Below are 16,647 nucleotides of genomic sequence, written 5' to 3' on the forward strand. Positions count from 1 at the left end.
TAGCGATGCGGATAAATGCTACTGTACGCAGGCAGGTCAGATTACTGAACGATTAGCCATGATCGCCTATCCTGGGACCAGGGAAATTATTTTCCACTGTCATAATTCCCAAGACTGAATTAGGCTGGCGAGTCATAGATACTTAATACTAAAGGGCTCTAGGATTGCACAGTGCAACTGTTTTGGTGGTTTACCATTGTTTGACTTGAACTCATTTGGATTGTGGTGTTTTGAAGCAAGGGGAGAGTGATTTTACAAAACCGGAGCAAACCTTGGCGAAAGGCAACGTCAAATTCGTAACTCAGGAGGTTACCCTTTACACTTGACATAAATGTGTCAGCAACCAGTCAGAAAAGAGTGCTGAAAAAGGAAACTATCCTCAAATATTCCATTGTGACACATAAAATGTGAGCATGTGTGGGTGGACTTGTGGTGTAATTCAGTTTAGTAGAAGCTTTGACCAATAGTGAAAGGAAGAAGATAAACTTTGTGAGAGGCTAGCTGCTGGAGGTAGGGCCGTCTTTCCAAGGTGTATACCCCCCGGAGGCTGGAATCTGATGCATTCCAGAGGTTCCTGTATCCAGATGAATAACTGTTACAAGGGTGTCAGATGTCATCCAATGGCACATGATTGGAGAGTAAAAGCTGGGAAAATACAATATGTCAAAAGTTGTGGCACAATCACCCCTGGTTGTCTGTGAAGTTTGGAGATACTAAATACTTTTTATATTCCGCCTCTCTAGCTTCTTGTTGCCCCCTCTGGTCACTTTTTAATACTTACACATTAGTTAGGCATTATGGCCAGCAGTGAGCCATGGCGCTTTTGTTACTCTCTTAACCAGGTTTTTAAAAAAATATTATTATTATTATTTTTTTAATTCGTAATTTCGTTTATCCATTGGACCCAAACTAACAAAACCGTTTGTGTTGTCATAGATCAACACCTGTGATTATATTTTATCAACATAACAATGTACGAGTCTCATTTTATCAGTTTTGTAAAGCTTTCGACTCCTGAAAGGAGAGCCGTGCAATATAACGATATACAGTAATCCCCCTTTTTTTTTTTTTTTATTGCGGGGGTGGTCTGGAATGTAACGCCTGCGATAAAGGGGGGTTAAACGAAATCCGAAAAGTAGCGACCGTATATTTATTTTATTGTTTAATTTTTGGGACTACTTGGCAGAGGGATATGTTGTAACGGAGAATCAGAATCGCATTCTCTCTCCTCCATCTGCGGTAGTATCAGCACTGTCACAGAGGTGGGACGACACCTGTGTGTAAGGATACTTCGTAAAGCTGGAAAGGGGGTGTAAACTGATGGTGTGTGAATGCACACACAGTTGCTAGAATCCCCTGCTTCGCGCTGGGTTCTGTGTAAAAGTCACTGACGGATAAATAAAAAATCTTCCATGATGTCACTTTCGCAGGATCTCTGAGTAAAAGAGGTTATAGTGACGTACAAACCAGTGTTTATACCCAGTGGAGAGAGTTGAGGGGTATTCCAATGAGTATTGGAAAAATGCCTGGCTCCCTACACTGTTTTTTTTTTTTTTTTAATGAGGTTTACAGTATCCTAAACACACACAGCATGGCGACGAGGAACGATAACATGGAAAATACAGAGGCTGTTTTAGGCACTGCAGCTTACTTAACATATGAGAAGGGACAGTGACTATAGAGACATTTAATTCATTCTTTCTTCCAGAAAAATTTCAATCACACCAAACCCATCAATGATACAACTGAAAACAAGCAACACTGTCTTTACTGCTTTACGCTCAAGCACAAAACCAAAATCACCCTTTTATTCTGACACTATGCCCAAACACTGTTTGACTGTCACCATTTGATCAGATATATACTGTCATGCTTCGTGTCCTTTACAATGCGTAAGTCACAGCTTTTCATCGGCATAATGTAAATCTAAGAAAGAGATGCTGATAAACAAGATCACATGACTGGTAGCCATCATGAAGCGGGCGCGCTAGATCACAGCAAGTTTTGCAGCCAGCAGGAGCAGTCAGATGGAACGCTCGAAGAACCACAAATATTTGGCACAGATAAACAGAATGCAACCATAATTTTGATAAATAAATGACACTGTTTGTTAAAAATCAATGATGTAAATTATCTAAAAATACAAAGCTAATATACTGTAATATATATATATATATATATACACATACACACACACACACACACACACATATACACTATAATGGCAACAGTAATTGCTCACCAGCCTTGACTCACATATGTATTTAAGTGGTATCCTATTCTTAATCCATAGGGTTTAACATGACATCGGTCCACCCTTTGCAGCTATAACAGCTTAAACTCTTGTGGGAAGGCTTTCAACAAGTTTTAGGAGTGAGGTCGTGGGAATCTATGACCATTTTTCCAGAAGCATATTTGTGCGGTTACACACTGACAGACAAGATGGCCTTGCTCACTGTCCACTCAAAATCAAGCCAAAGGTGTTATATCAGGTTAAGGGCGGTACTATGTGCCAGCCAATTAAGTTCATCCATACCAAATTCTCTCATCCATGTCTTTATGGCTCTTGCTTTGTGCACCGGTGCACATACATGTTGGAACAGAAAGGAGTAATCCCCAAACTGTTTGACTGTCTAAAATCACTTGGTATGGTCAACCATTCAGAGTTCCTTTCACTGGAGCTCAGGGACTAATATTTTGGACATTTCCAACTTTGTGGGAACATTTTGGAGATGACCCCTTCCTGTTCCAACACGTCTATGCAACATTGCACAAATCAAGGATCATAAAGAGATGGATGAGAAATGGTAGACTGAGAGCTAAGCCTTCTCGTCCAATGTCAGTGTGTAACCTCACAAATGCGCTTCTGTAAAAATGGTCATAAATTCCCATAAACTATTTTACTTAAATTCATGTGTAAGTCAAGGTAGGTGAGCGAATACTTTTAGAGAGAGAGAGAGAGAGAGAGAGAGAGAGAGAGAGAGAGAGAGAGAGAGAAAGAGAGAAAGTCTTTGGGACTTGGGCAAACACAACCAGAGCGTGAGTCATTGTTCCTCAACAATCTTACTCATCTCTGTGCATGCATACACACCCAGGGGCAAAAGATTTTAGACAGGTCTGGACTGCCCCCTTTTTTTTACAACTTGTGTGAAGTCCAATGTATATAATACTTAATAATAAGTAGCTCTGCTTGAAGAGGCAGGCGTGTGCTCTAACCTCACACCATTACGAACAAAACAGACTGATATTGTATTGACAGTCCAATAACACATGATGATGATGCATTACACAACACTCACTAAGACATGTTAAGAACGCATTAATGCCTATGTGCGTTTCAGACCGCTAAATAGCTCACCTATGAATTTTAGCAGCCAACTGTGCAGCAATATTATTAAGTATGGAAATGGTTACGAAACAATTCCTACAGGTACCTCCAAAACAGTCTGATGCATCAGCTCTGTCAACCGAGCTAGTAATGAACCCCCATTGTCGTTTGGAAAAATGAAACCAAACCAGCCGTTACATTTCCATGCTCATCCACCTTTGTCAGAGAGCCGTGTCGACCTTTATAATATCATTTGCACACAAACGGGCTTGGCCTTTTAAATTCTTGATAGCGAAACACACATTACACGGTGACATTTGTAGGTCAATCGCGACCCCTGATTAAGCTAACATACCGCAATGGTCTCGCGGCCGTGTAGTAAACCGCAACAGAAGCTACAAAGTTGGGGAAAATAAGTTATCGTAGGTGGCGGAACGTCAATATTACGGAATAAAATAGATTAAATCCCACTATGCAACCACATAGCAGCTCTAATCCCGGGCCAAATTTCGACAGTATGGCTAGCCCCTCCCGCTAGAGCCGCAAGCGGCGAAGGGAGCCGCTCGAGTACCAGGGCTTGCCGTTTTTCAACCCGGGGAGCTTGGAGAGGCCGAAGGCTGGCCTCGTTCTCCCCCTGCGCCAACAACACGCTGCTAGCCTAGCTTGGAAGGGCGAGCGAGCAGCGGGGCGAACATGTGAGAAAACACCGCTCGGCGTCGGTGTGTACTCACCTCATTTAGAGCTACATCAGTTTGCTAACGTTGCTCGTTTTCTTAATGGCCGTGGGATTGAGGCGAGCTGGACGCATGTCGTCTCGGCTCGCCGCGGTGATGTGGAAGCGGCTGGGAGAAGTCGGGAAAACTGAGATTGCCCCCTCTCTTTCTGCAGCTATGTGCACCCGCACTGCTCCATAACTCTCCATAGGGGGCACTGCTGTGGCGCCTCCCCCACCCCCAAACACACACACACACTCCAGTTGCACGACTGGCAGCTGCACAGGTCTCCAAGAAAACGATGCGTGTGTGTTCATTTTCCTGACAGGGTTTAAATGAATCTGTGCACTTCCCTCATGAGATTTTAGTGGCTGTGATGAACTCTGTTTGTGAGCATGTATATCTATCTTCACTCCACAGGAATAAGCATGGAGTGCTACTGTTGATTAGCCTATTTCATGATAGTCTTTAAAGGCTCTCTTAGGCTATAGGAACCTGTTAAGCTTACCGATTCACTCACTACATGCAGCATTAAATTTGACAAATGGCTCATGCGTTGGGCCCTGTCGGTGGTTGGCGCCCCCATGCACTCTGGGGGTGATGGGGGCGCTGGCAGCGGTGTGGCTCACTGGGTTGGTGGTGGGGTTCTGGTGAGTGGGTGGCGTCACCCTAATTGGGTCCCCCGTTGGACGGGCCGGGCCCACCCTTCCTCAATGTGCCGGCTCAGCAACTCTGAACACCAGTTGACTAACGTGCATTTGATATGGTGTTCATTTACTAATAAGTTCACGCCTTGCTCATTTCCCACATCCTGTCTTGTCCTGCCCTTTTCTGTCCGCTCTTATGTTGAAATAAGAACACGATTTGACTGTTGTAATGTTACTTGTGGTCAAATATCTAGACTGTCTAGCTATTGTTCTGCTGTGGTTCGCACCCCTAATCCCCTTGTCCACTCTGTCCCTCTGTCTGTCCCCTAAAACCCTTTTCTGTCCAGCTGCATTTTCAATAAACATCACAATAATGAAAAAATATAAAAATAAGCAGAGGGAATATTTCAAACTCCCATTGCACAGCAGAACTGTTCCACCACAAAAGACATACAGTGCCACCATTCTGCAAGGCCATGCAGCTGAACAGGGCAAGTAAAAAAAAAAAAAAAAGACAAATTTAAGGATAATGTGCATTTGAAGTAAAGCTCTCTATATACACTCACGGGCCAGAATATTAATATCCTTATTTTAAAATTCTCTTCACAGCAAAAATAGTATCTATCTATCTATCTATCTATCTATCTATCTATCTATCTATCTATCTATCTATCTATCTATCTATCAATCTGTCTGTCTATCTGTCTATCTGTCTATCTGGCTGTTTATCTGGCTGCCTGTCTGTCCATCAGCTCCAGCCCGCCGTATCATTTCATGTGGCCCTTGTAAATAAATCATGTGCTTCGACTTCATGTTCTTCTGGACCAAAATTTAAAATTGTTTTCACTTTTAAAGACGTTGAGAAATGGCAAGCGTAAAATAAAACTGGAGTTATGCGGGCAGGCAGATGTGTTTGGACCATTTTCAACTGTACAAAAAACAAACGGATGTACGAAAACTGGGATGAAATATTATATAAATATAAGATTTTAAAAATGTCAAAAACCCGACTCATATGAAAACAAGGGCATACGAAAACCGAGGTTCAACTGTATATTTAATGATCTGATGAGGCGATTATACATTTACTGTATATGGTTCCACAGCCATTACGGACCTCTGAGGGAAACCGTAACTACGTGGCCTGCAACATAAATGAGTTTGACACCCCTGAACAGAATTAGTTTATTATTGCCATTTGGCCATACTAATTGGCAGCTGTAATATTTTGGTTTTTGCTACATCAGAGGGTCATCATTACTTAAGATATCCTTGTCACCACTGACCAGACTGGGCAGGTGTACCTAATGAATTGGCCGGTGGATGTATATAATCAGCACAGGGACCATCAAAATTGATTTGATATATAATACAATTTCTCGAGGGAGTAGTGTTGTAACTCATAAGGTGGATTTCTCTAGTTGTAGAAATGAAAAATATATTAGGGTTCTGATTAATACTAAGCACTATCATGCGTGAATTTCAAAACACTTGCGAATACTGTAATTGGAAAATAAATTTGAGCATGGTATAAATGTAGAAATTGTCACGGCAATCACATAGTATAATTCTTTTTGGAGCAGCTGTGAGGTTGCTCACCTTGGTGTCCTCTGACCTTGTGACTCATGAGGTTTTGGTGATTCTGATTAGAGTGTGGCTAAATCCGAAACAAAGCTGTCCTTCAAAAGAGCTTTGGTTGTCTCATCCATAACACATGACAGAGAAAAAAGGGTCACATGGCTCATTCAAACCAAGTTACCAATGCTCCATAAATGTCGTAGAGCTACTCTGAACAAGCCCAAGCACAATTCAGTGAAAGGGAAACAGGAAGAGGCGGAGATACTTTTGTCAGTTTGTTATGGAAATGCAGTTATGGCAGAGAATGGCCTGTTAACAGAGCGGAATATTCTTAATGATATCCTTAATGGTGAGACAGATATACCGTGAAAAAGATCCTCTATCTAATCCCCATCCTTTTGACTCCACAACCTCACCTTGTACTTAACTAAACATCAGGGGCTTATTGTCAATCCATCCTGTGCCCCACTAATTGGAGTTTCACACGGCAAAGACACCCTGACCTGAAGTGAACAGGTGGGTAGCTAAACTGTAAGCAGACAAAGAAATTGGCTTACTGTATATCTATTCATAAGCTCTTTCTTTGAACCCGTTTTCTGTATTTTAACTCTGTATGACACATTGGGCTTTGAATCTCAGCTGCAGCCTTCCAATGTGGAATTTACATGTTGTCCCCTTGCTTGTGTAGCTTTTCTCCTGGAACTGTGGCTAAACTCCCACATACCAAAATCATGCATGTTATGTTAAGTAAAAATGCTAAATTGTCAATAGGTGTAAATGTGAGTGTGAATTGTATTACTCGTGCACTCACTGTAGTTGTCTCGCCATGCTGCACTATTTGCATATACTGGCCACTCATGCCAGAGTAGCATCTGCTCCATTTGCACACTGATTGAGGAGTATCTGTAACATTTGCACAACCAACATTGTCCCAGATGATCGCACTACTCGTCACTGTAAACCGCATACACTCCTTGAAGTCTCAGCGCCCTTTGCACAATGGTCATTGCACCGGACTATTGCAATATTAGTCATTCGAACTGCTCTAAGTGCTAGAGGACTCTGCATCTTTTTGCACAATTGGTTTTTGTCAATGTCTTTATGTCCCCAAAGTGTTCTGTAAATTGACTGTCTGTTGTACTAGAGCGGCTCCAACTACCGGAGACAAATTCCTTGTGTGTTTTGGACATACTTGACAAATGAAGATGATTCTGATTGTTTGTCTATACAGTATGTACCATGTGGTTGATTGGCGGCTAGTGCAATGTGTACCCCAAAGTCAGCTGGCATAGGCTCCAGCTCACCCGGCACCCTAATAAGGAAAAGCTGTGTAGAAAAGATTTCAAGCTTAATCATAAAATTGATGATTTAAACTAATATAACATGCAATAACGTTGGGTGGCACGGTGAAAGACTGGATTGCTCATCTGCTTCACAGTTCTGAGGACCCGGGTTCAAATCCAGCCTCGTCTGTGTGGAGTTTGCATGTTCTCCCCGTGCCTGCGTTAAGTGAAGACTCTAAATTGTCCATAGGTGTGAATGTGAGAGTAAACAGTTGTTTGCTTATGTGCTCTGTGATTGGCCGGTGACCAGTTCAGGGTGTACCCCACTTCTCACCCAGAGTAAACTGGGATAGGCTCCAGCATGCCCGCGACCCTAGTGAGTACAAGCAGTGTGGAAAATGGCTGGATAGAATAACACGTACGTTCTTTTTCTATTATTATTATGTTTTATTATTTTTTAAACACTGTTGAAGGATCATTGCTCTTGTGAAAATGTATTGGTTTATCATGTTCAATTCAAGACTGAGATAGACATTCCAACAGCTTCTTCCCTCTTGCGATCAACTTCTTAAACACCTAACCTATAATTCCATTACAACAAGCTGGAAATTTTTTGACTTGAGTTCGTTGTCACATTTCTGTGGGGCCAATTATGTATTACTCGTGCACTCACTGTAGTTGTCTCGCCATGCTGCACTATTTGCATATACTGGCCACTCATGCCAGAGTAGCACCTGCTCCATTTGCACACTGATTGAGGAGTATCTGTAACATTTGCACAACCAACATTGTCCCAGATGATCGCACTACTCGTCACTTTAAACCGCATACACTCCTTGAAGTCTCAGCGCCCTTTGCACAATGGTCATTGCACCGGACTATTGCAATATTAGTTATTCGAACTGCTCTAAGTGCTAGAGGACTCTGCATGTTTTTGCACAATTGTGTTTTGTCAATGTCTTTATGTCTCCAAAGTGTTCTGTAAATTGACTGTCTGTTGTACTAGAGCGGCTCCAACTACCGGAGACAAATTCCTTGTGTGTTTTGGACATACTTGGCAAATAAAGATGATTCTGATTCTGATTACTGTTGTTGATGCGGCTGTTGTTGTGCCCATTGTCCTCAATCCTGTTTTCCCTGACTAGTGTTTGAGTCTTTCTTTGACTCTGTCACCAAGTGTTTGCTATCGAATGTAGTAGATAACAATAAAAATGAGAAACAAAGTAGTTGTACTTCATTACTTCCCACCACAAATTATTTGAAAATAAACATGATCAAATAATCCTTAATCCTTATGGTAGATTTTCTACTGGATAGATGCCGCAATGCCCTCGTATGTGGTCAAGGATGACACAGTCGCTGATGCACTTCACTTGCTTTATTACCACGAGTGATAACAGAATGCACATATAAGTGATGCTATCAGTTACAACTCACCCAAGCATGTCACTTGAGCCAACATTCAAGCGCAAATGTCCCGTTGCTCGTTCATCTGAAATGTTCCATTATGTTTTCATCTTTTATGACGTCACAAACACCAATCACCTTAACGGGCTACACTCATGGCAAATGACATTGCAATACTTTGAATTAACATATTAGAATATCATTGTCGCAAAGTGGCTGGGGAGAGGGAAGTCTCGGCTTCCCTGCTAAAGCTCCTGCCCCTGCGACCGGACTCCGCATAAAGAGAAGAGAATGGATGGATGGATGGATGGATATCATTGTTCTGGTTTAATCAATGTTAATGTGAAAAATGTTCACCCTTTCCTGATGATCTTTAGAGCAGTGTGTGCTTTTGCCGTTGGCAGTTCCATTCGGTGAGGGCTTTTGAAAAGGGCGACACCCTGCGGCAAAATGAGGCACTGTCGCAGTTGCATGGCAGATTCCAAGACTCGCAATCTGACATCACATTTCGCAAAATGGCGACGTCCCTCGGCTCCAACACCTACAATAGACAGAACTGGGAAGACGCGGTAAGTGTTACTATCATTATTTGATAAACTATAAGGATTGCCGTTGGAGCCTTTATTCCTGCTTACATTCCTGGAATTACCTTAACTGAAAAATATGCCGTCCTTTACAACGAATATGTTCGTTCTTTTCCCGGCTAGATAGCATTAGCAAGCTAACTGCTTGTGTTGGCTAGGAACGTGGATGCTAGTCTCCCACCGCCACACGTGAGCCTTGACACTGATCAAATTGGGAATCGTCACACTCACAAACGACTCTATCGAAACGTCAGCGATCGACCGATTGGTGGCGAATTCAAGTCCAACTGAATCCATCACTAGCTCGTTTGGGTAACCAAACCTAGCTTAGCATTAGCAGATTAACGTCGTCAATATCGAATCAAGCCATCTGGACTGGAAGTGTTATTCAACAACCAAATATTAGTGACCCACGTGTTAGTAATCCGTTATAAACTAATGGTGCTTCAAAAACCCCGTGGCACTCCAATCCTTACTCGGAAATGGTCTAACCCTTGCCTAACTGGACTAACTAACGGAGGTGTCAAACATAATCGCAATCGTTATTTAAATCGGAAGTGTAGTTTGTGGTGGGGGGAAAAAAAAGACCCTGGTAAAAGTACATGTACCGATTAAACTCCTGTGCTTGTACAAGCCCTGAAATGTACTTAAGTACAAAAATTAAGTTTTACTGTAATTTATATTCAATACCCGTTTTGATAACTTGGTCCGGCGGACAATAAACCTCTAACACAATAGTTTCCTTCTCATTAACTTAAATAATGCTCAACTGAGAAGATGAAGAAAAGTTTGTAAAAAGTAATGACAAATTAAGGAGCAAAACAGAAATGCGTTTTCGGATGTAGAAAGTAAATGTAAAAAGTTGTCAGAAAAATTTATATTCAAAGTACAGTTGCCTGGAAAATCCACATGACTATTTGTACTTCGTGACTTCCCATCACTGCTGACTAAACACATCCTGCACTAAATCACACTTCTTTTACAGGATTTCCCAATTCTCTGTCAGACATGTTTAGGAGAAAACCCTTACATTCGCATGGTAAGTGAACATTTGTTTCTTCAAAACATCGCGTCATTTTGTGTTTTTGTGATGTTTGTAGTGTAATCAAACTTGTACTGCTTCACATTTTTAAATCGCTCTGTTCCCCCCCCTAGACCAAAGAAAAGTATGGAAAAGAATGCAAGGTACACCTATATAGTCAAAGCCCGCCAGGGGCTAACAGAATTGAAGTTTGAACATGTAATATTATCCTCACGGTATTACCGGTTGTATGTTTTACCAACAGATCTGTGCTCGACCCTTTACTGTATTCCGCTGGTGTCCAGGGACACGTATGCGTTTCAAGAAGACTGAAGTCTGTCAGACTTGCAGTAAAATGAAAAATGTTTGTCAGACATGTCTTTTGGACCTGGAATATGGTGAGTGTTTGGTTTGGGTTTATGTTACCTGATTGTTAATATTTGTCTTTATTTAACTTGTGAGTTAACACTTCTCAATGTGTGTTTTTTTTTCAGGTTTGCCCATCCAGGTTCGAGACACTGGCCTTGCCATTAAGGATGACATTCCTCGTTCGGATGTGAACAAAGAATACTTCACACAGAATATGGAGAGAGAGGTATTTGATTTGTCATACTGTGTCGGCACGGTGGACTACTGGTTAGAGCGTCTGCCTCACAGTTCTGCGGACCGGCGTTCAATCCCCAGCCCCGCCTGTGTGGAGTTTGCATGTTCTCCCTGTATCTGCATGGGTTTTCTCCGGGCACTCCATTTCCCAAAAACATGCATGGTAGGTTAATTGACAACTCTAAATTGCCCGTAGGTGTGACTGTGAGTGCGAATAGTTGTTTGTCTATATGTGCCCTGCGATTGGCTGGCAACCAGTTCAGGGTGTACCCCGCCTCCTGCCCGATGATAGCTGGGATAGGCTCCAGCACGCCCGCGACCCTAGTGAGGAGAAACGGCTCAGAAAATGGATGGATGGATGGATCATACTGTGTATGGTGTTACACAGTAGGTTTTTTAAACTACAGGTTTTTTTTCTACTCTATGATATGCCTTTTTTAAATTCAACATTTTCTTGCGCAATTGTATTAATTCCACATACATCGCATCTTTTTTTATTTATTCATTTGGAGCTTTGTAACTGAAATATCAATTTAGCTAGCTACCAGATGCAACAACAGGGATTCCTTTTCCTGGTCATGTCTACTGTCCAGTTACTATATTTGTTAAGACCTACCTCGATATGACCTAGTGTTTCCCGACACTTTGAGAATACAGCTTGCATTGTTTTGCTTGCATATACTGTAACTAACTAAGGAGATATATTTTGGCTAGGGCGGCACGGTGAACGACTGGTTTAGCACATCTGCCTCACAGTTCTGAGGATCCGGGTTCAAATCTGGCCTCACCTGTGTGGAGTTTGCATGTTCTTCCCGTGACTGTGTGGGTTTTCTCCGGGTACTCTGGTTTCCTCCCACATTCCAATAACATGGAAGGTAGGCTAATTGGGGACTCTAAATTGCCCGTAGTTGTGAAAGTGAGTGCGAATGGTTGTTTGTTTATATGTGCCCTGCGATTGGCTGCCGACCAGTCCACGGTGTACCCCGCCTCTTGTCCAGAGTCAGCTGGGATAGGCTCCAGCACACCCACGTCCCTTGAGAGGATAAGCGGTATAGAAAATGAATGAATATTTTGGCTATTTAAACCTCCATAGAGTGACTCTCTAAATGGACTTAGTATAAAAGTGTCAATTTTATTTAAAAAAAAAAACAAAAAAAAATTGTTTTTGTCATGCGAGTGTCCAGGAAAGGCCCCTCTGACAGCTACTTCTGTTTGACCCAGTTTTGTATCTGCTTTGTCCATTTTTGGTAAAGACAGCCCCGTTAACTCTGATTGGTTGCCTCCGTGTAGAAGATCCATTTGTGAGCGCACAGGTGTTTGTTGTGTTGACAGCACTGGCTCTGAAGCGGAGAGGTAGGCAGAGATCTTGGCTAGTGACGTAGATAAGCTCAAGAAATTCGAATGACCAAATTTCAGGCCTCTTGACAAAAAAAAAACACCTGGAACTCAGGAATGCATGGACGATTTTAATTCATATTTCACGTTTACTGAGGCACCACAGAGCCAATGTTACATCCCGTATACTAGGAAAAAAATGGTTTGCCAAAATATGAGACATTTAAATTTGTCAATGTGTTCGAGAGTGTATCTGCAAAGTATTCACAGAGCTTCACTTTTCCCACATTTTTTTTCTTCCAGCCTTATTGGAAAATTGATTACATTTTATTTTACACGTAGCACAACATAATGACAATGTAAAAAGTTTTTAGGTTTTTGATTCACAACAACTCTAACTGTCCTTGAGTGGACTGAGATCCGATCGAACATCTCTGAAGAGATCTGAAAATGGCTGCTATGACCGATACCCATCCTTCCTGGTGGATGATGGAATTTGATGGAATTTGCCAAACTACATGTTGACAAGCCACAAAGCTTCTGGGAGAATGTCCCATGGATATTTATTTTTGGAGCAAAGCTGTAATATACCAAAATGTGAGAAAAGTAAAGCGCTGTGAATACTATCTGGATCCAGTGTGTATCTTTTGTTGCGAGTGTTTAGGAAGATGCAATGTTATGGTTGTACTTAAAGCTTTCCCAGCCAATTGATTGCACCCTCATGTGTCTTCTGTGTTCAGTTAGCCAATTCGGATGGCACACGGCCAGGCGGTCAGGTCGGGAAGGCGACCAGCTCTAGTGACATGTTGCTGAAACTGGCCCGTACAACACCATACTATAAGAGGAACCGTCCCCACATCTGCTCCTTCTGGGTTAAGGGAGAGTGCAGGAGAGGGGAAGAGTGTCCCTACAGGTGAGTGGGACTCCACTCAACTCACTACAAATGCAAAGTCAACTGTGTGGTGCAAACACTTTATATCACGCCTTTAAATCAGGGCTGGGGAAGCTTAAATCTTTTTGGTGATTTTTTATGGGGGTGGCAGTCAAAAACTAATGAGCCCAATTTAATTTAACATACCAAAACAACAAATAATCAGAAATTTTCAGTTTGTTAGAATAGTTATTTAAAAAAAAAACTTATAATAAGCCTGTCCTCTTCCTGTCAGCCATTTTGGAAATGACATCATTGTTGGATGGCCACCAGAAGCAGAGAGCTGTGATTGAATTTCTTACTTTGGAAGTAGAACCACCACTCAACATTTTCAAAAGGTTGACAAAATGTGTATAGGTTTAAGGTTCATGTAATCAATTACCACACATGATGGCAATGTCACCAATGGTGCCTCTACGCTCTTCTCTGATCAGCGCCTCAAACCTAGCACTATTCCCAGGATTCACTGCTGAAGAGAGAGACAGAAAGATTACAGGCTTGAACAAAACTTAACTCAATTCTTAATTCAAGTATTTAAAATACAAACATGAATATTTCTGAAATAAATCTCTATTATTAGTAGGTTAAATTAAATTTAGCTCGATACATTTAACTGCTCTTTTGAGGTTTGCTTTTATGAGCCTGAATAGCCACAGCATCCCCATAAATGCAGTTTGTGATATATACTGTAACTGCAATAGGTGTGTATTAAGCATCCCTTAAAAGGCACCCAATTATTGCGGGGTTACGTTCCAGACCGGCACACAATAGATGAAAATCTGCATTATAAAGCGACCGCAACTTTTTTCTGTAGTTTTACACGTCCCACACACTTTTAACACACTTATTTAAACATACTTTCTAAAGTATTACTTCGCACCTGTTCTCACTCTGACTTGCATAGTTCTCCAATAATAATTTCGCGGAACAAAAGTCTGCTAGCTTAATGCTAACATATAATGTGTAACGCCATAGATGGGGTAACTAAAATTAGCATTGATTTTACAGTAATTATAAACCTTAAAATAACTGCTACTTTAACACAAACAGAGCAGGAACGCATATCATTAGAGCACGAATCAATACTCCTAGGCATATATTCACTCTGCTCTAAGGGGAAAAATGAATACTAAACCTGCAAAATGCAGTTTTTCACTGAAGTGGCGTCCCCTCTTCTTGCTCCTAATTACCCTACATCTCTTCCAGTGGACCTCAGTGCTGCCTGGGATTTTGCGGCGCACCGCCACTCTAAATTCAGAAATATTAAAACTTTTATGAGTGCCCGTATAATGTAAACACCCATAATAATGATCGCTTAAAAATCTTCAATATAGTGGGAGTGCAAACGACAAACTGCAATTCTTAATAGGCAATGTGTAAAGTAGGCCCGCCTAATGCCTTGTTGTTTACATAGACATGAGAAGCCCACAGATCCCGATGACCCGCTCGCTGACCAGAACATCAAGGATCGTTACTATGGCATCAATGATCCAGTTGCTGACAAGCTGCTGAAGCGAGCCTCGACTATGCCCAGGCTGGACCCGCCTGACGACAAATCGATCACCACCCTCTACATTGGAGGTCTTGGCGAAACAGTCACAGATGGAGATCTCAAGTGAGCATCTTTCTTTTCACCATGAGCTTTCAACATGGAAATTTGTAAGTGTGCTGGGTGTTGACCTTATTTATTGGTGGGTCTTTTTTAGGGGTTACTTCTACCAGTTTGGTGAGATTCGTACCATCACCATAGTACAAAGGCAGCAGTGCGCCTTCATCCAGTTTGCCACGCGGCAGGCTGCTGAAATGGCTGCAGAGAAGTCCTTCAATAAGCTTATTGTCAATGGTCAGAGGCTCACTGTCAAGTGGGGAAGGTAAGATGTCATTGTGGGTGTGAATGTAGCATGAAACAGCTCATGAAGACTTCAAATGTGCGTGAATAAAATGTTTTAGGTCTCAGGCAGCAAGAGGAAAGGAAGGCGAAGGAGTTGCTGAGATGGGTACCAGACTTGATCCTGTGCCAGGACTACCAGGAGGTGAGCTGGAATGTATTTTGGGGACTCATCTGTAAGGACTTGGGCTTTGGAAGCAGAGGGTCACTGCTCAAGTCCCGCTGTGGACAAATGAAATTGGCACCTAGTTGTTGGAGAAATGCTAGTCTGTTTCCTTACTCCTGTCGAGGTCCACTTGAGCAAGGCACCGACCCCGTTACCTGTAGCTCAAAAGTTGAAGCACTGTTATGCATGACCCTTTCACTCTGAAATCACTCTTTGCATGCCTTTATATGTCTGGTCTATATGTTCAATCTGTATGTATTTGACATGTTCTGACATGTCTTTTCAGCACTACCTCCACCACCACCTCTTGATGAAGAAGCTCCAGCAAATTATTTCAACCTGGACCCGAGCACCTCTCCAGTTGTCATGAACCTTACTCTGCCGCCACCCCCTGGCCTCAACCCCCCTCCTCCAGGTAAACTTGCAATCAGTTCCCACGCCAGTGCTAATCTAAGCTTCTCTGTCTGAAAGTTTCTCTTGCGCCGTTAAAGATTAATTGTATGTTCAAGTAGATTCGAATCACAAAAGATATAAAAGAATACTAAATGTCGTATTGTCCATTTTCCCACCAAGGTTTTGGCCCCCCAATGTTTCACCCCATGGGCCCTATGGTTCCACCTATGCCCCCACCCATGACCATGAGACCTCCAGGTCAGATCCACTACCCTTCCCAGGATCCCCAGCGGATGGGTGCCCATGCTGCACACGGCGCACGCCACGGCGATTAGCTTCTAGGCTGAAACTTGACTGTGATTGTTTTTTTTCCCCCATTGTGTCACACCTGGCACCATGTTACCTATGGGCCTGGAACCTGCTGTGGAGTGGATGGAATTACAAAATCCAACATGCAGGATATGATGTTTATTTCACACCAGCAGTTCAGCACACAAACTGAATCAGTGCGGTCTGTCAAGATTTGTCATTATGCCTCTTTTTTTTTTAAACTATGTTTATATTCCACTGTGTAATGACTTAGTTTATTGAGAGGCTTTTTTTCTCGTTTCTTTCACAAATTAAAATGACTCATTAGTCTTTCATAGTCTCTGTGTACATTGATCATTAAACTCAACGTGGCAGAAAGTGGAGAAATGAAGAGAGTGAAAGAAAATGTTGATACAGGCAGGGTTGCAATGGGGTGTTAGTTTCTGTTAAATTTAAGTGAT

At 42.1% G+C, this 16,647-nt stretch overlaps 2 protein-coding genes across 2 annotated transcripts in view; one reads left to right on the forward strand and one right to left on the reverse strand.

Annotated features, from left to right (window-relative positions):
• Positions 1-4,237, reverse strand: part of ndst1a (N-deacetylase/N-sulfotransferase (heparan glucosaminyl) 1a) — a 60,828-nt gene extending 56,591 nt beyond the window's left edge. Inside the window, exon 1 of the mRNA XM_061685746.1 lies at positions 4,060-4,237. The gene's annotated coding sequence lies outside the window, so the exon portion shown is untranslated. The remainder of the gene's footprint in view (positions 1-4,059) is intronic.
• Positions 4,238-9,388: 5,151 nt separating this feature from the next.
• On the forward strand, positions 9,389-16,521 carry rbm22 (RNA binding motif protein 22). Its single transcript, XM_061686403.1, has 11 exons — positions 9,389-9,525; positions 10,526-10,579; positions 10,696-10,725; positions 10,827-10,959; positions 11,056-11,156; positions 13,240-13,412; positions 14,845-15,045; positions 15,137-15,301; positions 15,381-15,463; positions 15,771-15,899; positions 16,058-16,521. Exons 1-11 carry the CDS (start codon positions 9,472-9,474, stop codon positions 16,210-16,212), a joined length of 1,278 nt encoding a protein of 425 aa, XP_061542387.1. The 5' UTR covers positions 9,389-9,471; the 3' UTR covers positions 16,213-16,521.
• The last annotated feature ends 126 nt before the right edge of the window (positions 16,522-16,647 follow it).

This window comes from Phycodurus eques, chromosome 9 (assembly GCF_024500275.1).
Source record: "Phycodurus eques isolate BA_2022a chromosome 9, UOR_Pequ_1.1, whole genome shotgun sequence".
In the NCBI taxonomy this organism is placed as follows: Eukaryota; Metazoa; Chordata; class Actinopteri; order Syngnathiformes; family Syngnathidae; genus Phycodurus; species Phycodurus eques.

Bases quoted from the DNA above. Each gene is read 5' to 3' on its own strand.
- rbm22 (XM_061686403.1), top strand. From the start codon at position 9,472: ATGGCGACGTCCCTCGGCTCCAACACCTACAATAGACAGAACTGGGAA. The intron at 13,413-14,844 runs GTGAGTGGGACT...TTGTTTACATAG, and splicing joins GGGGAAGAGTGTCCCTACAG to ACATGAGAAGCCCACAGATC. The intron at 15,900-16,057 runs GTAAACTTGCAA...TTTCCCACCAAG, and splicing joins CCTCAACCCCCCTCCTCCAG to GTTTTGGCCCCCCAATGTTT.